The sequence below is a fragment of the Exophiala mesophila genome (genome assembly GCF_000836275.1).
Source record: "Exophiala mesophila strain CBS 40295 unplaced genomic scaffold supercont1.1, whole genome shotgun sequence".
NCBI classification, from domain to species: Eukaryota; Fungi; Ascomycota; class Eurotiomycetes; order Chaetothyriales; family Herpotrichiellaceae; genus Exophiala; species Exophiala mesophila.
In genome coordinates, this window is record NW_015622504.1 from 911,188 (window position 1) to 932,856 (window position 21,669).

The window sequence follows — 21,669 nt, forward strand, 5'->3', positions numbered from 1 at the left end:
TGGTCCAATGGCTGCCGATAAACACCAGATCCTTACTAACAGTATTATTACAACCCCGATTTATCACTCGAACGCTCCCAAGCGCGTAGAGCTGTCGGGTATTGATCTTTTCTAGGAAAACTCATCCACAGGAAAGGTAAACAAAAATTCACGTGGTGAGGATGCCATATCACGTGATATGCTGTCAGAAAGATATGCGCATCGACGTGTCTGATGCGCCGTAACAAAAGTCTCAAAAGTTTCCCCGGTTAAGTTGCTGTAATACTGGTATCTTGTACTCCCACGACTCCGTAAGTGTATAAGTATAGATAAATCCGCCTACCGTTTAGGCGGTCCTCCCGTTTCGAGAATAGTCGCGAGCTAGGCGGGGACCCATCATATAGTACTCCGTAGAAATTGCCAACAAATGTCCTCAGGATTTGGACGAATCCTACAGTACCTAGCGCTCGACTAACGCCTTTCTCCTTTTCCAATTGGAAACTGCAGTTCAGATAGATCGCCGCATCCATCGCAAGGTTGTAAAAATCTGGGCTCAAAACGCAGGCGGATACGGCCAATGCCCTGCCAGCTATGTTGTCAGATGTTCGACATCATTTTCCCAACATACTCCAATCCTCGGTGAACGCCTTTGTTCCTTTCCAATTGTCACCGACAAACTGCAGCTCTCGTCGTTTCAAATTTGAACACGGACTGAAGCGCCACGAGCTGGAATGTCTTCTGTAAAAGATGAACTTGTTGAGATAGGGGACAAACCATGGAAATGGTGGCCATTTCCCATGGATGCCACTCTCGAAGGTACGGTCAACAGCACCGAATCCCGCTGGTAGCATGATAAACTAATACGGTCGGTCAGTGGGCACGGTAGTTTGATAAGACCAGAACGAATCACTTACAGGGTCGGATTTTGCTTGGGTGTCTTTCACTATTTCGGCCTCGCAGTCATCATATAACTTCTGTAGCTTGTCGCCACCAAACCTCTCTCCGATAGAAAGCAATGTTAACACCTCTGCATTGAGATGTCTCAGTAGAGGGGGTGCAAAGTCGTCCAGTATACTTCTTAGCGCATTGCCGTCGTATTCAGTAGCTGCTGTTTCTATCACGTACTTCTCAAACGTGTGAAACCCATTTTCGAAGTCCTTATGTTCCTGAATACTTTGGTCCATGATTCCCGGAGAATTCGTGAGTTTCTCTATCATCGGAAAGAAGCTCTTCTCTTCGCTGTCATGATGATTATGAATGATTGGGCATAGGCCACGACAGTAGAGTAGGAAGGCATCAGCATCTCTGACGCCGGAAAACCCGGTGGCTTGTAGGTAGATGGAATTGATGTAGCGAATCATGACATTGTGAGCCAGTGCCATCCCTGTCGCCACATATATCGATCCGGGCGACGCCTAGACTTTACATTAGAGACATCATCACCAGACCTTGATGGTTTGGACTATCCCAACCTTGACATTCCTTGCCGCAGGCGTCGTGATCAGAGGGTACGGCTCGTCTGCCCATGGCTTTGCCATTGTGTCTCTCAGGTAGTGGAAGAATTGCAATTGTGCACATGGCAATCGTGCAAAGTACAAAAGCTGAAAACCTACCTGATTTATCTCAACATATATCTGCACATAAGAAATCCTTCATCGTCAGCGGAAGGATCAAGTTCGCCACCATACTCCATCGTGCTGACTATGACAAGGCACCCCTATTTCGCTAAATTCACATATGGCAGTCCCTCCGCCGCGTTAGGCCGTTCCTTCCATCAAATAGGAGTGATTTCTCGAGCTCTGTAGGCGACTTTGCATTAGTCGCAGCTCCTACTCGCTACGTATATGTTTAGTCATCATTACGTTCAGACTCAGTTTAGCACATCGACAATGGAAACATCAGCAGTACACGACCGGGCAGGGAAACGAACAATTCCATGTACGTACACGCACATCCAAGTCTGGATATGTTAGTACCCGTACGAGTAATTAGGTGGGATTGGGGCTGATGGGGCATGCTGTGAAACTTATCTTCTCTATCTAGCTATCTCAAGGAGGAGAGAAACCAACTCAGCCCTTGGAGTAGGCGGACCAGCCCACTGACTCCTGCCTAATCTAGCTCTTGCGTAGTTGCGATGCCGTTGTCTAGGGCAACCTCCATATAGCACTTCTCTCGAGGGCAGTCTCTCCAGGGCACTCTCTAGGGTAATCACGTAGCAGTCCAAGATCACTTAGAGAAACTCGAGGAGAATATTCTGATTACTTACTAGGTACCTAGTCATGAGATCGTGACTTGCGCATATCTAAATAAATTGCCAAGAGAAAGGTGCCAAGATATATTCTTTTAACTAATCATTTTTCCAGGCTAATCATATAGCGTCAACATTTTTACGAACAACATTTTTACATAGGATACTAAACCTAATATAATACCTACTCCGCTTCGCTCCGTAGGATCACGGAGAAGTTTGGACATGGGTGTCGGCTTGGCTGCTATCACTGTCAGGCAGCTACTCGTAGACCCTGTGGGATCGCCACAAAAAGACTACGGAGTAGAATTTCGTGATAATTCACGAGGAAACCGGAGTAGCTTAGTAGTATATATCGCGTCAGCCTTACCCGTAGCCTAGGCCTGACATTCTCTTAGGGCGCCGAGTGGATAGTCAGAGGGGCCCAGAAGACCATGCTTAAGGAAGAACCCGCTAAAAGCGGCGACACTAGACACTAGATTCGGTGCGAAATTTCCCTGCAACCTGCGTCGAATTGTAATTATCATCCATCAGACCATCCTTCCACTCGAGCCAGAGCTACAGACTCAGGACGTTCTGTCGACGTTTGTCCTGTATTTCCAGAATGCGAAGGGCTTTGGGTCGAAGGGTAAGCTTGAAAGCCACCGCCTGATACCAAAAAGCTGACCACATTCAGTTGATACCGTTGCAGGACATCTGCTTCTTCTGCGCCTTCCGGACGACCTTTAGTTCTCAAACTCCTGTTGCACCACGGCTAACTGCCTCTCGACGTTCATATAATACCAGCGCTCCGTCACGACGCCCCGCGACCGCTGCGGCCCCGATCCAAGAAGACGAACCCCCATCGTCGCCTTCTAGAGAGGTCGAAGGCTGGAGATGTGGCTGTGGCCATGTAAATGCAGTCCGCCGGTCTGAATGTACCATATGCGTTACACCACGCTCAAAGAATGCCTCTCTTGTCTATAAGGACATTATACCTTCCGCTCCTCCCCGCCACTCACAACCTCCGGCCCCTCCGAACCGGACTGCGCAGACTCGACCCGTGGCGCCACCCTCCTCGTTGGACCGGCGGGAAGGTGTAAACGGACGTCCTGCAAACCCTAGCCACATCGCACCCACACCAGACAAGACGGGCCCCGATTCTGCGCAAAGGTCAAGACATTTTTATCCCGAGGCAGGTGGTCCTCGCATTACTTTTCACACTGACAGAAACGACTCCCGGCCCGATGTACCGCGGTCTCCGAGGAATGCCAACCGTGAGCAAAGACAAGATGCAGCCTTGGGCAACATGGCAAGGTCTCAGGACAGACAGCAAAGGCAAAACTGGAATTTTCCTGTGCAAGAACAGTCTGAGGGTGTCAGGATCCGACGATTCAATGCTAGAACGGAAAATTCACCGAATGGTCAAGCGTCGCCACAGACCAATCGCAGCGATTCGTATGATCGAGGAAGGTTTAATTCTTTTTTTGAAAAGGGACTACCAAAGTCCCCTCGAGATGCAAGAGAACCTCGCGATGGCCGTCAGCGTTCCGACAACCGAGATTCCTTCACTCAGAGATCCAGCCTACAGGATCTCTTGGGCGGACGACCAGATGGAAGCTTCCAAGAACACTCACGCAGTCAACCGCGTGGTGCGTCGAGTTTCCAAGATCGAAGTCAACCGCGTCGTGGAAATCTGAACAGGATTGCCTCGTTCGACAGAGGCGGACAACAAGCAACGCAGCAGTTGTCACAAACACCAGGTGAAGCCAGCCCGGATTTGGAGGATATTGTTGACCAGGACGTCAATAATGTAATATCTGCGGATATACTGGAGGATTCGGGAACGTTCAGCCATCGCCGACAGAAGAAAGGTGACGCCAAACTTCCGGACAGACGAAGTCGAGTCTATGAGATAGAAGAAGACAATGAAGCAGAAGCGGCAGATGTCAGCCGTAAGTCTCGAAAAGGGGGTCGAAGGAGAAGAGAGGAATATGACGAGGATGATGATGAACGCGCCATTGCATCAGGCCACCACTCAAGACGCACTCGGGAGCATGAGTCTTTCCAAGACAATGAATCCGATCTGGACGACCGATCGCAGACTCAACAGTCTTCTAACACATTCTGGGAAAAGCAAGAACCATCACGGCCCATAATTCATATTCCCGAGTTCATCAGTGTGCAGAAGCTGGCACAGATGCTCGGAGTAAGGCTAAACACCTTTTTGGCTCAATTAGAGGAGGAAGGGTTTGAAGACGCAAGACATGACCACGTCCTTGATGCGGCAACGTCTGCGATGTTCGCTGACTTCCATGGGTTCGAACCGGTTATGTCTGATCAAAGCGAAATGAAGGACTTGGTAGCTCGACCACCATCAGAAGATCCGACAGTGCTACCGCCTCGGCCACCGATTGTGACGATCATGGGTCATGTGGATCACGGCAAGACGACGATCCTTGATTATCTCCGCAAGTCTAGTGTTGTGGCATCTGAACACGGAGGAATCACACAACACATAGGCGCGTTCTCGGTGACAATGCCCGGATCGGAAAGAAATATAACTTTCTTGGATACCCCTGGACACGCAGCCTTCTTAGAGATGCGGCGACGTGGGGCAAATGTCACTGACATTGTGGTGCTTGTCGTTGCGGCAGACGACAGCGTAAAGCCGCAAACCATCGAGGCAATCAAGCATGCACGTGAGGCAAACGTCAACATTATCGTTGCCATCAACAAGGTCGACAAAGAGGAAGCGAACGTTGATCTTGTAAAGCAAGATCTAGCACGACATGAGATTGTGGTTGAAGATTACGGTGGTGAGTATCAGTCGATTGCCGTGAGCGGAAAGACTGGGCAAGGCATGTCGGATCTCGAAGACGCCATCATTCTACTGGCCGATGTGAATGACTATCGGGCCGACATTGACGGTCCAGTCGAGGGCTCGGTCATTGAGAGTAAGGTGACCTCTGCAGGTCGAGTTGCCACAGTATTGGTCCGGCGAGGCACATTGAAACCGGGGCATTGCATCGTTGCAGGCACTACATGGGCACGGGTGCGGACTCTCAAGAATGATCTTGGAGGGTATCTCGAGGAAGCGGGGCCGGGCACACCGGTCCAAGTGGATGGCTGGCGAGGAGACGATCCTGACGCAGGTCTGGAAGTTCTGCAAGCAGAGACCGAGCAACAAGCCAAAGCAGTGGTTGAACTTCGTCAAGAAAAGGCCGAGACGATTCGGAAAATGGCAGAGGTTGCCTCGATCAACGCAAACCGCACGGAGGAAGCGGAAGCTCGTGCTCAAACGGTGGAATGGGAGCGCGAGCAAGGATACTTCGAACGACGGCCGCACCGGCGACCCAAGGACAATGAAGGGTGGGTTGCAAATGATGCCTCTGGGCCCAAGCGTGTACACTTCGTTGTCAAAGCCGATGTTGCTGGCAGCACGGAAGCGCTGGTAGCGGCAATCCGTGGAATTGGTAACCAAGAGGCAGTAGCAAATATCATCCACAGTGGCACAGGACAAGTCAGTGAGTCAGACATCAAATTGCTGGCAGCCACTGGGGAAGTGGGATACGCCATCTCTTTCAACCAACCAGTGGATAATTCGGCTCGCCGGCTCGCCGAAGCGGCTGGCCTTCAGATCCTTGAGCACAACATCATCTACAAGGTTACGGATGATGTCAAGGACAAGGTTGCGAACGAACTCCCTCCGCTAATAACACAAAAAGTGCTTGGGGAGGCCGAGATCGGCCAGATCTTCGAGGTTTCAGTGAAGCGCAAGACGAAGAAGATTGCGGGCTGCCGGATCAGTAACGGGATCATAACTCGGTCAGCAAAGGTTCGAGTCTCTCGGAACGGCGAAGTGGTGTTCAATGGTAAGTCTAAGAATTTCCTTGGTGGCAACTGTATACAGTGTGAGTTGAGGCTAACACGGCTCAGGCATGCTGGACTCTCTCAAAAACGTCAAGAAGGACGTGACAGAAATGCGCAAGGGCAGCGAATGCGGAATGGCATTCGAAAACTGGGACGCTTTCGAAGAAGGCGACCAGATCCAGTCCATCTCGGAGACCAGAGAGAAGCGGGTCTTGTACTAATTTAGACAGCGCATCTAACACAGTCAAGACGTGTCTAGAGCGTGTGGTCAGCATGGAGGGTGTTTTTGCCACGGGCCCGGCCAGAATTTCCGGGCGCGTACCGACGAAATGATATGAAACACGGAGGGAGGAGGATACGAAGTACGTATCGTGTACACATATAGAATCAGGGGGATGAAATAGAATGCAAGGCTGAGACTCAGCCTTGTGCAGATACAGTCTCTTTGCTGGTTGTTGGTGGCTGATGACTGCTTGTGAGTATTTGATTGGTCGATGGCATGGGCGCAGCAACCAAGAATCGTTGTCAGCCAATCATGTGGTGGTGGCCACCTACTCTTCAACACGTCTTCTTGGACGTCAATTACTCTTCTCACTTCCAACCATTGTCGCATCCACTTGAATTCTCTCACATTCTTGATCCTAATCTGATCACAATGTTTCAATGTTCTCGTTGCAAATGTCAAGGGAGCTAAACTGGGCTTGAATGAATCCAGCAGCCGCCCATGGCATTATACACACTCCAAGGAGCCATTAGATGCTCTTCGAAGGTAAAGTTCAAAAGGTGTCCCAACTTCGCTCCTCTTCGAAGAGCCTTCCTTAACCTTGTCTCTGTATCGGGACTCTCTCTTTATTCAATTTGAGTATTTCTTTTGTCAACTTTCCCGCATATCATTATAATATCACACGCCGGCGTGTGCAATCTGTTTCTGTCAAAGTTCTTTTTCTAACCATGCATCTTACTTCTTCCTCGATCACATTGCTTGTACTCTCAGCCTTGAGTTCGGCTGGTCCGATCCATAAGTACGACACACTCCAGCAGCTATCATTCCGGGCGACTGACATCTTTCACAGACATCCGAGCCAGGTCCGCCATGTATTTGAGCCACAGCGGCGCTGGGTCGCCGACGGGCTTGGATCGACATTGGATACACCGCATAAACGACGCGAACAGTCCACACGTACCTTATCAAGCATAGATCCCTTTGCGGTCCCGACAAGACAAGGAACGCAGGATGGCAAAGTTGGAGCTGTCGGGGTTGGCGGATCCAACACAAGTCTATTGAGCCTTCTGACGCAAAGCCTAACAACAACAACTGCCACTGCAGCAGCTGTCGCAGTTGCTGCCACCGATGAGTCGGCGCCAGCCACGGGCACCAACATTCAAGCCCCGCAAGACAGTGGGGAATCCACAACAACAGTACGAGTGCAGTCGACGATCTTCGAGACCGTCTTCGTTACGGCTGCCGAGTCACAGCCTTCCACAGCGGCTGCACCCGTGGCTCCAGTCCCCGCAACAGTAACGGTGGTACTTGTGACGACGGATGGGTCAACGAGCTTCATCACCCTCGATGGCACATCGATCCCACCAACTGCAAGTGATGTGGTTGCTGCTGCGGCCCAGACAAGCATTTCCGAAGACGAAGACAGCGCAGTTTCAAGCACCGTCACTGGATCTGCCCTGCCCAGTGAGACCTTGACAATCAGACCTGGACTGGGGTCGATACCGGCTTCTGAGGCACGACCAGTGACACTAAGTGCCGCTGCACCACCGCCACCACCACCAGATGCCGAGATTGCAACAGCATCTAGCCCACCAACCACTGCTGCACCTACGGTCACGGCGAGCAGCAGCTCCTCAGATGCGGATTCCCTGGCTGTAGTCCCCATCACGCAGGAACCAGTCCAGCAGACTCAAAATCAAAATGAGAGTCTATTTACTGTGACGGAAACGGTGACCACCACTGTGACGAGCAGTCCATAAACCCAATCGAGCCATAATGCCAAAGCAAGAGTCAAAGTACGTTATGTTGTATTGAAGCTGTAAATAATCATGAGTCTGTTTTGCGTACATAGTGGTATCATTAGCTAGATGATTTGAATTGTTCCAACATTTGAGATACGAAGATCTCTGTCGATCGTCTGCTGATGGCATGTGCTCCTTCAAGGAGAGACCTAGATAGGAAAGAGCGTACAATATGATTCTGTTCTCTGGGAAAGCCTTTTTGAGACTTTGGCAGCAAATAGAGGCGGTGGACATTTTTCGGCCCTCGACGGAGCGGACCATCGCGCCTTTACGTGGTATGGGTGATGCTTTATGCTTTCACTCTTATGTGTACTGTAATGATCCAAGATGACATATTCTGAGTCACCAGTCCTTCGCCTTTCAAGCCTAACCTGTTTTGAACCATCCCATTGCTCATGTTGGGCATCTAGTGCAGACACGGGCTCATGCAGGAAATGCTGACACCTCCAGATCCTCCATAGCCAGGCACGCCCGGCACGCGGGCGTTAAGCAAATCGGCGGGATTTTCGGCCTTGACCACTCCCGCTGGCCGTCCACGGTTTGATCTCGCCGGACTTGCACCACTGACTCCGTACGAGGTCTCCAGGCACCCAAGGACCCCAGGCTTAGCTGGTGCCTGCACATCGGGCTCCCTGGGCGGGCGAATCCAAGGCCCAGGCGCCTCGAGCCTCTCGGGTTTTATCGGCTATGGTTATGACCAGCATAGGTGCCACGGTGGCTAAGTCACTACCTACTCGTCTTTACCGTCCGCGCCCCTCAGAGCATCCCACTGCCATGACGTCGCACTTTCCCATTTCGTGCCTTCTCTGCACTTCACAATATCCCATCCAAGCCAGCGTGTTCCCTCGTCCACCAGCCACAAATGCAACCATAGTCACTTACTTTCCGCCATCATCAACTTGACTTTCCACCGGCTACATTTGAGAAGGCTTCGGATAGACAGATACAGGAGGATTACGATACACAACCACACTTTTCTTGCCCAAGACAATCACCGCTCGAACTCGACCCCCCCCGGCCTTTGTTTTCCCGCGAACCAATTCCCATCCTCCTCTCACCATGTCTACTGCGCTCGTCGATGCTGATGACGATATCCTCGACCCCACTCTTCAGAACCTGATCGACCAGAAAACCCTGAGATGGATCTTTGTCGGGGGCAAGGGTGGGGTTGGCAAGACCACCACCTCCTGCTCCCTAGCGATTCAAATGGCAAAAGCAAGGAAGTCGGTTCTCCTGATCTCAACCGACCCGGCACACAATTTGAGCGACGCTTTTAGTCAGAAATTTGGCAAGGATGCCCGTCTGGTCGAGGGCTTTACCAATTTGAGCGCCATGGAGATCGACCCCAATGGCAGCATCAATGATTTGATCAGTGGAGGCGGCGACGATGCCCAAGATGCCATGGCAGGCCTTGGAGGCATGGGCAACATGATGCAGGATCTCGCCTTTAGTGTATGTCTCTTCCCCATTAGGTCAAGGTGTTCTCTTGTCATTTGCTGACCCTACGGCGTTTAGATCCCTGGTGTTGATGAGGCCATGTCGTTCGCCGAAGTGCTCAAACAGGTCAAAAGTCTCTCCTACGAAGTCATCATCTTTGACACCGCCCCGACTGGCCATACCCTTCGCTTCCTCCAATTCCCCACCGTCCTGGAAAAGGCTCTGGCCAAAATCTCCCAACTGTCCGCCCAGTTTGGTCCCATGCTGCAATCCGTCATTGGTGCCCGCGGTGGACTTCCAGGTGGTGCCAATCTCGACGAGCTGACACAGAAACTGGAAGCTCTCAGAGAAACCATCGCCGAAGTCAATGGCCAGTTTAAAAACCCCGACATGACCACCTTTGTCTGCGTTTGCATCGCCGAATTCTTGTCCCTTTACGAAACCGAGCGAATGATTCAAGAGTTGGCCAGCTATAATATCGACACCCACTGCATCGTCGTCAATCAGCTCCTGTTTCCTGAAAAGTCCAACGATTGTAAGCAATGTAATGCCAGAAGGAAGATGCAGAAAAAGTACCTCGACCAGATCGAAGAACTCTACGACGAGTTCAATGTGGTCAAGATGCCCCTGTTGACTGACGAAGTTCGCGGTGTGGAGAGTCTGAAAAGGTGAGTCGAGAGTCAACCCTGGTTCAGTCTTGACCTAAGCAATTTGCTAATCTGTACCAAAGCTTCTCAGAGATGCTTATTCATCCATATCATCCACCCTCCTCCTAACGCAGATGTACCTCGTATAAAGCCCCATTCGTCCTTCCGACAAACGGCCCTGGCATTCTGACGCCGCTAGTAAACTGACCTCACGCTCGTGTTGATAGACCCCGCGTCTCTGTTACAATTGGCCTTCACTGCCCGTAGACGATGACTGATAGGGCCCTTACCACGACAGTTTTAGTGACCACAGTGATGAACTCGGAATGGCGAATTTTCATCAGGCCCTTTTGTGCCGCAAGCCTCTCGCTAACGGCTGCAACTCACATTCCCCTGATGCTTTTCCGCTGGATATGCACTCATAAAGTTCAGTGCTCTCAAATCATGAATCTTGGTGCCCATCAGTCCTCCGATCAGGTTCAAACTCATCCAATCTTATCGCCCAACGTATGCCGGTACAAGCCTGGGATAGCCGCCCAACCAGCAATTTTGGTCGGAACCGGTCAAACGCGCATTAAACTTATTTGGTGTCTCTTAACCAGCGCGCCCGGGAATGGCAAGCTCAAGCCGTGGACGTTTGCTAGACAATACGCATATGCTTGGATGCTCCATGGTCTGGGCATTGCTTGTCCGTGCCGAGAAAGTCAACGCCTCCTCGGGTATCTACATTGTGAATCCGATTCCCATCGTGGTATATACACTAAAACTTTGGGACATCAACTGGGCGTTTTTGCTTTGCCCACATTGGGTTATCCCAAATACCCTTGACCAAAGTCCCTCGTTAGCTTTACACTCTGCGTGTACGACACTGGTTTCAAACCCCAACAATACAGCCCCGACTCACACCTCAGGACTTGTGCCCTTCAGTCTATTATTCGTCGTACCACATAATATGCAAGTCGGTCTGCACAAGCCTCGGGGTGACCTCCGGCATGTCCACACCCATAAGATCAACGGTGTTGCGCGGTATTTGCCACACAGCCTTGCCCATCAGATGTACACACTGCTTCGCCAGCATGATGCGCGCCGAGGCCTGCTCTCACCAGTCACGAGCTTGCGTTCTTTACATTGCTCGTTTCTCTATGCTCAATCGGCCTGGGCTTTCTCTCCGCTACCCGGTTGGACTGGTACATAATATGTTTGGGCAATCCGCGTCGAGTGGAAATAGACACTAAACAAGGCCGAGGCCATCCCCTAGAACATTGGCCATCAACCCCAGTGTCTTTTTCCTGCTTGGGACATAAGTGAGATCCTGAGTCCAGCATAACATAATCTACAACGACTTTCATTTATGGAAGATTGCTTTCAGAGCAGAAGGATACCTACCCTAATGGCTGATCAGGACCCCGACTCTAGCCAACTGCCATCCCCAACCCGACCTCCTGCAGCATCTGGTCCATTTCTTTTCGTCAACAAGAATGCATCCAATCTCAGAACCCGTAAGAGGGAAGAGGTCTTTGCCGTCAGGAGTCATGCCATGCAGATTGCCCGAAGAACGAAAAAGCAGGCAACTGCTGCATCGAGTGAGTCGGCCAGTGCCAATCAAACCGAAAGTCCTTCCAGGAGTGGTGCTACTTCATCTGGCGAGCTTCCACAACACAATGGTGATGCCGGTGACAAGATTGAGGATCACGGTCCAGCCAAGCACTCCTTTGCATCTCCTTTAAGACTTCAGTCACCCACTAGGAGAAAACGAGTCGTGGAGAGTCCTCGTCTGCAGTCATCTGCGGCACTCCGTTCCAAGACCTCCAGCCCATCGTCTTTCACAGCTGCACATCCCAGGCCAACAGGATCTGCTGTGACGACGTCGGATCTCCGTCTTCCCTCTGACTATGTTGCGTTTCTGACCCAATACGTTCAAAGCACAGATCCTCATAGCCCAATTGGACATGGGAGTTCCGACCCCTTTGCAGCCGCAGCCTTGCCGATATCCAGCTTCTTCAATTCGCTGATCAAATTATGGCGCCTGGGGTTCATGTCCAATTTCTGGCCTGCTTCCATCTACCTTGATCCAACACATCCCATCTCTCGTTTGATGGACGACTGGTTACATGAGGCCGTCATATGCAATGAGGCCATGCTCCATGGGTTGTTTGCAGGAGCCTTGAGTTTCGTGACCAACTATTCTCCTCCATCGGCGGCAACACCGGTCCTCTTCGCTAAAGGGGTTCATCATCATGGGAAATGTTTGGAAGCCACTCGCGCCAGGTTGGCTTCACCCGACATCGCTGAAGAAGAGGCTTTGAACATGATGCACCAATCTGCAACTTACAGCTTTCACTGCGGCGATGTCGAAGCCAGCGACGTCCATCGAACCGCCAGCATTCGAATTTTGGAAAACATCGAGAACGGGCTTGAAAAGGTGCACATGCTACTCAAATTGTTTCTGATTATATGTGACATCCTCATGGCCAGCCATTTGCCCAGAAGACCTTCGATAGAGTTGAATAGATGGGCACCTCGATCTTGGCATGAGGAGGAAGATCTGCGAGAGATGACCGACATTTTCGCGTTCGATCCATCGCCATACATGAGCAGCGACCGACAAGTCTTGGGGATTTCAGGAGCGCCATGGAATCCTGCAGGTGGACAGATTCCATTGCAACTTCTCTCTCTGCTTACTCTACATCGTGAAGCCCTGTACGCCAATCGCCTTGCTATGAGCTTATCCAACGATAGCACAGAGAGCATGCGTGCTAATACAATCTTCGAATGGCTGGCTTTACGCCAATACGCGTTGGTCGGACTCGATGTGGAAATGTACATGGACATGATTGAAACAGAATCTCACATGCCAGCCGATTTCGATTCCCGACTCTCATGGCAACCGAGATTACAACAGGTTCTCAACAGTTGCCTTCTTCTTGCGGCCAGCTACACGTTTCAATTCATCATGCGCACTAGCAGGGCCAATTGTTGTGTAGGATATATACCCATCCATCACTTACAGGACAGGCTTACAATGTTGATGGGCTTGATGAGCGACGCACGCCGCATGGGACTTGGTTCAGGACCATCTTCTCTCGTCCGGTCTGATACTCTGTTGTTCCTGTTGTTGCCGGGCGCGGTCATAGAGGAGAGTGGCAACGTCAGGCGAAATTGGAACGTCGCTGCAGCTGCAGCGAGCATGCACCAAGGCGGCACATCACTCAGTGGGCTTCCTTCCCCTTCAGATCCGGATCAAAGCCTGTTGCATACCAAGTGGTTCAGTGTCCACTTTTCAATGGTGTGCCACAAACTTGAAATCAGCAACTGGCAGCAAGCCAAGGTAATATTGGAGAGATACATCTACGACGATGCTATTTTGGACTGGCTAGTCATGAGACTCGTCTCCAACGCTGGGACCTTGTTGACGACATTAGGGTTCAGCTCACCAGACACGTCGGAAGTGACAGGCAGACGAGAAAGTGAAGGTGGTCCTCCGAGCCATGTCATGCTTTCCAGACATGGATCATTCGGTGCAGGCGAACCGGGAATTGCTCCAGAGCGAGGGACAACGTCTTCTTCTATGGGTTTAGCGAGACCATTGTCACCACAACAGGTCGTACCCATTCATTCTCCACTGCAATCAACGGCGGTCGCAGGATCTCGAGCATCGAGTATAAGTACACCCTATTATCTGGGTCATATGAATGTGCGAGAGCTTGCCAAGTCGGCGGAGCACGACTCATACTTTGCGCTGGGCGGTGGGTGGGAAAGTATGGATCCAGACGTGGCTAATAATTCTTTGGATTAAACAAGGGTGGGAGGCAAGATACGGCATGGGTTGAGAGATGACCTTGTGAGGTATAGATCTTCGGCCAAGTCTGTATCTCAACTCTGATCGATAATTGGGAGATACAACAACTCAGCATGTCTATTGCGTCTGGTTTCCACGTGTGGGAGGTCAAGGTTGGGGTTGTCATGAGGGAGAACAAGACTGGGTTAGGTGAGCTGGATGAGCTGGATGGTTTTGCACGGTACACACCGTGGTCTCTAGGTATAGCGCAGTGGCATATACGATTGGTACGAACAGAAGCCTGTCTTTCGGGCCATGGATACAGTACCAATCTCTGATATCTGGATCATATCAAACGCTATGAATATATAGGACATCCAAAATGAGGAAGCCTTGCATGTTTTCTATTCCAGTAGCACACCGACACTTACCTAACATCCATGGAATACTATTATGTACATGTGATCAACACTGCTCCAAGTGACTGAACGTTGGGGGATCTCTTCTCCGTAGCGTGTATGCGTGTGCTGTAGTGTGATGCATCGAAAAGACCGAGTCCAAGCGAGGATTTTGTTCCCGCTAAGGACTAACTCTCCCCCCTCCTCCCACCTCCACCATTTAAAGACTCCGTAGATACGAGGACATACATATGTGCTTACTCATAACGGTAGTCTCTAATGTTTTATACCGTGCATATCGGATCTGCAACTACGGTATAGTAGGGTCTTGGTACACTCGATTGGCTTTTCCACTGCCACTAGGAATTACTTATACCGTGATGTGGACTTGGTGAACACCGTCCGTCCGTCCGTCCGTGCAGTGTATCATCGGGTTTGTAAGGTACATACTTCAACATCCTTCCTCCTCCCTTCCAGGGCTAAGATAAATCAAATGATCAGGCCAAAGTCGCCTATCAGTCTTGGAATTTTGGTGTGAATCTGTGGACTTGCTAGGAGAAAAGAGAAAAAGTCATCTTGCCGATGGCAATTGTCTTTGGGTCTTTGTTATCAGGGCGGCGCCGGCCGAACCGTGGGCTACTCGCATCGAGATTTTCCAGGCCTTGGTTCTGGATTGATTGATTCGTACCCCGTTGTCTCACAATCATTGGTATCCATGGACCAGACACGTAGACACCTAGATGCCTAGGCATGTCGTATCGAAAGGCACGTGGCCGAGGGACACCTCAGTACCCAATGTCCGATATGCCCCATTGAAGCGGGTACAGCGGGGCAGCGATTAGTGCCAAGTTGGCCTAGAAGACTCCAGATTCAAGATGGCAAAATGCAAGTTGCAAGCAGCAAGAAACAGGAACCACACACTACCACAACCAGGAAAAATCAGAAACCACGAATCTCAACTCAAACGTCGATTCTTGAATCTTGGTATTCCAAGCTGATGAAATTCCCAACCCGATCCATAGAGACATGATTAAGTTTGAGGTTTTGACAAGTTAAGTTCTTAAGTTCTAAGTTCCAAGTACTCCTTGATTTTTCTGGGCATGGCTGGACCTTCTATTCGTCCTAAATCGGAGCAAGTAATAATTCTCCTAGGTTCTCCTCCATACAAAAGAACCTTTTTTTCTTCTCATTGCCGTGTGATGTGACAGGTAACGTCATCGAAATTGGCCGATTGACGTTTCCGATGCACGCACACACGTACGCTCACACACACACACACACAAAGACTGTGACAATGACATGCCGTTCGTTCCGTATGTATCTACGTGGCATAACCGTGGCGGGAAATTGACAGAGAGGACAAAGAGATATATTGCTTCAGACTTCCTCAGTTGGAGCTTGGTCCTAGGCAGACTGCAAGGCTCAAACGAGGGAAAGGGAAAGTCGTTGTAGCTGATCTCTGTGGCTCTCTGTATCTCTGCACCGTACTGACACTGGCGGTCGCCATGTCCATGGGCCACGGGCCCACAGACAGGTCTATTGTATGTGCATCGGTATTTACAACACGGGACAAGTACTGGTCATCATTGAACAAAAGATGGTGGTTGGCTACCCTCGATAATAGATACCACAAGGACATACGTCCCCAGGAACCTAGGAACAGTACGTCCAAGTCCATGTCCATGTCATCAATGTCTATGCGTAGCGCATTGCGTGCATGTACTTCTTTTTTAGCTCCATCACTGGTCTCGCATGGCAGATGCGCCTCGCATCGAATCCCATCTTGATCAAAGCGCTGGGCCGCATGGTGATGGGTTATGGCCCCTCCCCAGCGGGCGCCCCGAGATGGCTCCCTCGACCGCCTGTTGTCTTTGAGAGGCCCCGGGCTTAACACCGCTTCAAAACCCACCAGTCACACGTCAGCAGGTCCGGACAATAAAGGCACAACTACTCTCTAAGAGGCTAGTTGGTCCCGAGGCGAAAGAAGTGTCCACTGGTGCTAAGCCCGCTTGAAGGCCGCTTGCTTCAACAAACTAGGCTAGGCTTCAGCCTTCCAGCTCCCCATAAGGGAGGTATAGCCCCGAGGTGGCCCTAACGTGGCCCCCCCCCCAACTCGGTTCAATTCGATTCGATTCAGCGCTCTGACCCCACCTGATTTAGAGCGTTCAGGCCTCGTGCAATTTTGGTGAACTTTCATCAAACATCACTACCTCCGTACCAACTATCACTGGTGGGCCCGACCCGTTGCTCCTCCATCGTCGCGTCTGAAATCTGCTCTCCCTTACCACTACACACAAAGGAGTCCTAGTCTTGGTCTCTTCCAAAACTTTGCCCCTCCAAGAAAGACAAAATTACCAAGGAGCGACCCCGCGTGGCCTTGCCTCGATTCGAGCCATTGGTTTCCATCGTAGTCTAGCTAGGTAGGTATCTAGGCACCTTGCCATTCTATCCACCTCCCATCCAAACATATCTCAAGGTCCGCCTGTCGCTTTACGCCCTTTGAGCAACAACTTCCATGAGCACCAAAACACCAAACTATGCTTCGCTTTGCCTTTCCCGAAATACAAATGATCCCTTCTTTTCAGATTGTCGTTGCCAACACGTTCCTGCCAGCAGGAAAACAGTTGCCAAGACCAATCAACATCGTCATGATGACATCCAATCCCCTCCTTCCCGCAGTTACACTCATGATTGATGCGCATCGCCTTGACTTGCAACGGTCACCCAAGTGCCAGCTGGAGCGTGAGCTCGTTCGCAAAGCCAGCCCCCCAGTACTCTGCATACTGCCCCCGCTCCCATCATCTCTGCATTCTGATCCACGACAGCATTCTCTCCAAAGTCGGGTCCTCGTCGATCCAGTACCCCTTTCGTCGGTCCGCATTGCGCAGATCATTGACGACGTGGTCATCTGTGATCTGATTTAGTTCCTAAAAGTATAACATGGTCAGCACTGGTGTGACCTTCTCCGCAATTATATTGCCGATCATTTCCAAGGTTGGTTGGCATGCCACATGGCAATTTTCCCAAAGCTGGGAAAGTGTCGATCACGATCGACACTGTCACAACTCACCTCACGAAGGCGTAAATCAGCGGTACGCAATGCGTTGGCATGTTTTTGACTCGGTTGTTCTCCTCTCAAGATACGAGCCCGCATTTGAACCCATCTCATCCCACTTGATGCCCGGAGGTAGATTTTGTGAGCCTGAAACCGTCGCGTCGAGGAATCCAATATAATTCTACACCATGTTAATTGAGGACATCACTTCGTTGGGTTATGCTTGTTCTTCTGCGTACCTCTGTAGCGTCGCCTTTTGGACCTCAGTCTCCGGAACGTTGCCAGCTTGTAGTCCCAAATTCCCCGGATTGTAATGAGTGGCGAGGATCGCCTGTGACTCTGCCGCACTTTGTCGAAGGACCACGTACCCGTCCAAGTAGTAGGATTGCTGGTCTGGAGGGTTGGCCTCACTCCGGCTGACGAGTGAGGATATGTGCATCTGCAGTGTCCGGAAGTCGTTCATGATCTCTAGAACCCGCATCGCACGAGCTTCGTTCTCTGAACCATCGTGTTAGCGTCGCTGGCTTCGGATGGGTGGTGAGATGGGTGTGCCACTTACTTCCATCTGCCATGGCGGAAAGACTAAGGATCTCAGAGTAGCGCACCAAAGAGTCAAAGACCGGCGTGAGGCACTAGACCTGGTGACAGTTGCGAGGGTCTTGGGGATGTTGACAGAGGTTCCTCGACCGGTGTGAGGATATGCAAAACGAGCGACTTGTGCACGTGGTGCGTCTTTGGTGGAGTAGTCGGCGAGGAAGGACTGTCTCTTGGTGATAGTGAGAGCATTCTCAACGGCCGCAAGTGTTGTTTTGTATTCCAAGCCCCCCAGCTAAACGTTGAAAGTATCCTGAAGTTGATGACGGTGAGCGATATCACTCTGAAAGCCTCAATATCGTGGCTTTCCCGCCCTTCAACCAGTCATGAGGCTAGAAGTCGGTTCAACAGGTTGGGACGGGCCGGAGCGAATGCAGAAAAGAAGCAGGCTGTCCAGCTGTGAAAGAAAGGGGAGACAACGATCAAGCAGCGACAGCAAAGCTGGAGGCAACTTTGAAGACTAACAAGGCCAGGTTCGACGGAGGTTCGAAGAGGGTAGGGACGGCTTGGAGTCATATTGAACCGCCATTGGCTCGTGTCAGGATAGAAAAAGTACGTCGGGATGCAGCAGGTTTGCATCAGTGGCAGCGGAGCCGTCGAGGCTCTGTTGTAGCGCATCAATTGCTTCGGGGAGATCAGCACGCGGGAGGCAAGCCACCAACTCGCAACAAAAACTTAGCGACAGCCAGAGGATGGGAAACCGTAGACGAGGTATCGGAGACAGACAAGGGCAAGGGCGTCATGACCATACACGGCCCAGAATGGGGCACAACGACATCAGGGTCTGACCCAAGGAATTCCTGCCTTTCCTCACTCACGGACTCACTGGCTCCATCTTTCCATATCGTTCAACCGTCAAAGATGCCGAAAGTCATGGGACAAGGATCCCAAAAGGGCTGGCCAGCGAAGTCCTAGCGGAGGCAAACAGCAAACACAAACACGAGGACCGCTGACCAAGTTTGGTTTGGCTCCTTCCAAAGATAAGGAAGGATGTCTGTACCTGAGGCAGGTACGGTGCACGCCTACCTCCCTACCTCACTCCCTAAGGCAGGTACGCAGTACTCAGTACTCGTGATACTAAGTAGTAGTAGTGCGTTCTAGCCCACAACCTTTCCATGCGAGCTTTGTTTCGGTCTGACGGTAGTTTTGTCCTCTCAGTCCTGTGAGATCTGGCAGATGAGTGGCTAGCTCGCTTCCGCCCAGCCCCAACAGATCGCACTTTCTTGATGCCAGCATTGTCAGGCTCTGGGCCTTTGCACATGGCACTGTTCCTGAATGGGATCTTTGAGTTCTCGGTAAAGTGGCCCACGAGTATAAGCTTTGACCTTTCACAGGTATGCCAACCGTATCTGGCCAGCTGAGGACATATTCGTCGATGAGAGAACCAGTCTCCTGCCCACCAGACGCCTAGGCCCCCACCAAGTTACTTCCTCGACAGTCGACATCCTCGTCTGGCGGTCACAGACTTGCAAAACCCTCTCCAGACGCTGCCACTTTTACGGCAGGAACACGCGCCCTGGCTGGCAACGGCGCCGTTGGAATCTTCGTCCAGTCAACCGTCTGTCACAGCTGAGCCTTCGTGCTTGAATCTTATTCGCTCCCATCCCTCTACCTTGTCTCTTCGCTACCATTCGAGACGTGCACTACACAGACGGTCTACAGGGATGTGGATACTAGGCCTATGACTTCCGTTATCGCCATTGTGAAGCCCATTCTAACCTAGCAGAAAATGGAGACAGGCACGTGCGAGATGGTATATGCTCACATTACAATTCCAAGTCTCCAAGTCACAGCTTCCCAAGTATTTCCGTCTTGTTTGCCCTTTGATTCGTCCACCAGCCTCATCTCATCAGCCCCATCCCAGCCGCGACTCCTTCCTCTCTTTCTTCTCTGTTCCCTCACAATGAATTGTTTGGTCCTACCGCCTAATGCTGTTATGCCAGGCTACGGACTCCACTTCTCCTTCGCACCCAATCCTTTGTTTTTCAATCTACACAGCTGCAGGTTCATAAATCGGGCCCAAGGGACTTCAAAAGCCATGGCTGACTGCAATTGACTTGGCTCCCTCAAACTAGAGGAATACGCCATATGTCTTGTTCCACATCATGCAGAAAATGGCCCCCAATGTTCTCACGCTAGTTCTCCATAAACTTAAGCTGAACCCGTGAAAGAACCCCTGTCCAGCGCGGTGCTCCAGCATATCCACACCTCGCCATATGATGATACACGTTGATTTTTGGCTGGAATCGCTCCTTACACCACTCCAGATTTAGTCACGCTCCGCAATGGCCTGTAGCCGATCCTCTATTTCATCTTCCGTCAACGTTCGGAATTCGTGCTCGGTTCCTTCACTGCCGTCGGCTTTTGGTCCACCAACGATTCCAATCTCCAATTCGCCCTTCTTGAAGTCGACGCTAAGCACCGTGCTGAGCGTGGTGATACCCAACTCCACCACCTCTTCCCAGCTGCCGGGAGCGGCCTCTTTGTTCTTCAGCTTCTTTTCAAGGTGATTGAGGGCTTCTTGTTGCTTGGGTCCCGACGCCGTCGCCTTGTAGCCCACGTAGTATCCTGCCGGATCGCACTTATACAGCTGTGGGCCAAATTCGTCGTCCAATGATATCAGAGTCGTGGCAACCCCTAGAGGTCTCATGTATGCCTAAGGTTCCATCAGTCATGTTGCAGGGCTTATGGTCAAGCCAACCGTTGCAACTTACTCGTTGTGTATACACTTGATTGATGTTCGCAAGTCTCTTGGCCAGGACATCGCACGGCATCTCGTACCCATTCTTGTATCGAAACTCCGCCGCTTCGCCACGGGCTCGGTCTATTGAAGCTCTTGCATCGGCTATGGAACCGGTCATAACGGCCCCAACTGAAGGTGATATCTTGAACACATGGGAGACAGACGAAGGATCAATCAATTTGTCCTGGGAGGGGAGACGTCAGTTGTCAAAGCCTTCGATGACCCATTGGATAGAAGCATCGTCTTACCGGAACCTTTTTCTGTGACAAGACGACTGCGCAAGACTTTCCTCTCACTCCCACCGAGGTGATGTTGGCGGCAGTAATCGCTTTGAAGGCATATTCTAATTGTGTTCATATCGTAAGAATCATTCTTTTGAGTTGGGCAAGAGACGCCTTCCGGTGGACGGTGCGGCCATCATGTAGGAGGGAATGGCAAGAGCGGCGAGAACATACCGACTTGATATAGACGGCCTTGGTCTGAGAAGATGGTAATGTGCCGATCGTACCCAGCGCTGCCTAGTGTGTGAAAGTGGTCAGCTCGGTGATTCCGAAACTCATCGCTGGCAAGGCCAACCTACCAGACATCTTGGGACGCTTTCAACCGAGGTATATCGGGCCAATCAAACGGAGAAAAGAGAGAAGATGAGATGTTCCAAGGACTATAGCTTGATAAGAAGGGGCTTTTGTTGACAAAGGGCTCGTTGCAATGGTAGGGGCAGGATGAAGTTGGTCCTTTTGTAATTATCTGGACGTCTACAGTAGATGGCTGAGGAAACGCGCAACTCGCGATGCCTGCGAATGTCATTGGTGGTCTCCCTGCTTGACCGCATCAATCAGCCACACGCTAGCGCCACACCCCCCTTGTGGCACAGGAAAAGTTTCCTACGCTAGAAATTTACCTCCGAAGAATA

At 51.0% G+C, this 21,669-nt stretch overlaps 7 protein-coding genes across 7 annotated transcripts; 4 read left to right on the forward strand and 3 right to left on the reverse strand.

The window, feature by feature from the left end:
• Positions 1-590: 590 nt before the first annotated feature.
• PV10_00302 (uncharacterized protein) lies at positions 591-1,517 on the reverse strand (the record flags this gene model as incomplete). The annotated part of the gene is made up of 3 exons (XM_016364355.1): positions 591-836; positions 894-1,394; positions 1,452-1,517. 3 exons carry the CDS (start codon positions 1,515-1,517, stop codon positions 591-593), a joined length of 813 nt encoding a protein of 270 aa, XP_016228004.1.
• A 1,238-nt stretch (positions 1,518-2,755) lies between these two features.
• PV10_00303 (translation initiation factor IF-2) lies at positions 2,756-6,673 on the forward strand. The gene is made up of 3 exons (XM_016364356.1): positions 2,756-2,855; positions 2,904-6,081; positions 6,146-6,673. Exons 1-3 carry the CDS (start codon positions 2,832-2,834, stop codon positions 6,298-6,300), a joined length of 3,357 nt encoding a protein of 1,118 aa, XP_016228005.1. The 5' UTR covers positions 2,756-2,831; the 3' UTR covers positions 6,301-6,673.
• A 22-nt stretch (positions 6,674-6,695) lies between these two features.
• Positions 6,696-8,167, forward strand: PV10_00304 (uncharacterized protein). Its single transcript, XM_016364357.1, has 2 exons — positions 6,696-7,101; positions 7,153-8,167. The coding sequence occupies exons 1-2, from the start codon at positions 7,031-7,033 to the stop codon at positions 8,060-8,062; spliced, it is 981 nt and encodes a 326-aa protein (XP_016228006.1). The 5' UTR covers positions 6,696-7,030; the 3' UTR covers positions 8,063-8,167.
• A 757-nt stretch (positions 8,168-8,924) lies between these two features.
• Positions 8,925-10,851, forward strand: PV10_00305 (ATPase get3). The gene is made up of 3 exons (XM_016364358.1): positions 8,925-9,556; positions 9,620-10,209; positions 10,272-10,851. The coding sequence occupies exons 1-3, from the start codon at positions 9,164-9,166 to the stop codon at positions 10,315-10,317; spliced, it is 1,029 nt and encodes a 342-aa protein (XP_016228007.1). The 5' UTR covers positions 8,925-9,163; the 3' UTR covers positions 10,318-10,851.
• Positions 10,852-11,401: 550 nt separating this feature from the next.
• Positions 11,402-14,329, forward strand: PV10_00306 (uncharacterized protein). The gene has a single exon (XM_016364359.1). It carries the CDS (start codon positions 11,540-11,542, stop codon positions 13,982-13,984), a length of 2,445 nt encoding a protein of 814 aa, XP_016228008.1. The 5' UTR covers positions 11,402-11,539; the 3' UTR covers positions 13,985-14,329.
• A 2,380-nt stretch (positions 14,330-16,709) lies between these two features.
• PV10_00307 (uncharacterized protein) lies at positions 16,710-18,645 on the reverse strand. The gene is made up of 4 exons (XM_016364360.1): positions 17,979-18,645; positions 17,659-17,917; positions 17,435-17,600; positions 16,710-17,291 (listed from the first exon to the last, which is right to left on the reverse strand). Exons 1-4 carry the CDS (start codon positions 17,989-17,991, stop codon positions 17,163-17,165), a joined length of 567 nt encoding a protein of 188 aa, XP_016228009.1. The 5' UTR covers positions 17,992-18,645; the 3' UTR covers positions 16,710-17,162.
• A 1,056-nt stretch (positions 18,646-19,701) lies between these two features.
• Positions 19,702-21,500, reverse strand: PV10_00308 (uncharacterized protein). Its single transcript, XM_016364361.1, has 5 exons — positions 21,337-21,500; positions 21,212-21,274; positions 21,005-21,099; positions 20,728-20,940; positions 19,702-20,669 (listed from the first exon to the last, which is right to left on the reverse strand). Exons 1-5 carry the CDS (start codon positions 21,341-21,343, stop codon positions 20,283-20,285), a joined length of 765 nt encoding a protein of 254 aa, XP_016228010.1. The 5' UTR covers positions 21,344-21,500; the 3' UTR covers positions 19,702-20,282.
• Between the last annotated feature and the right edge of the window lie 169 nt (positions 21,501-21,669).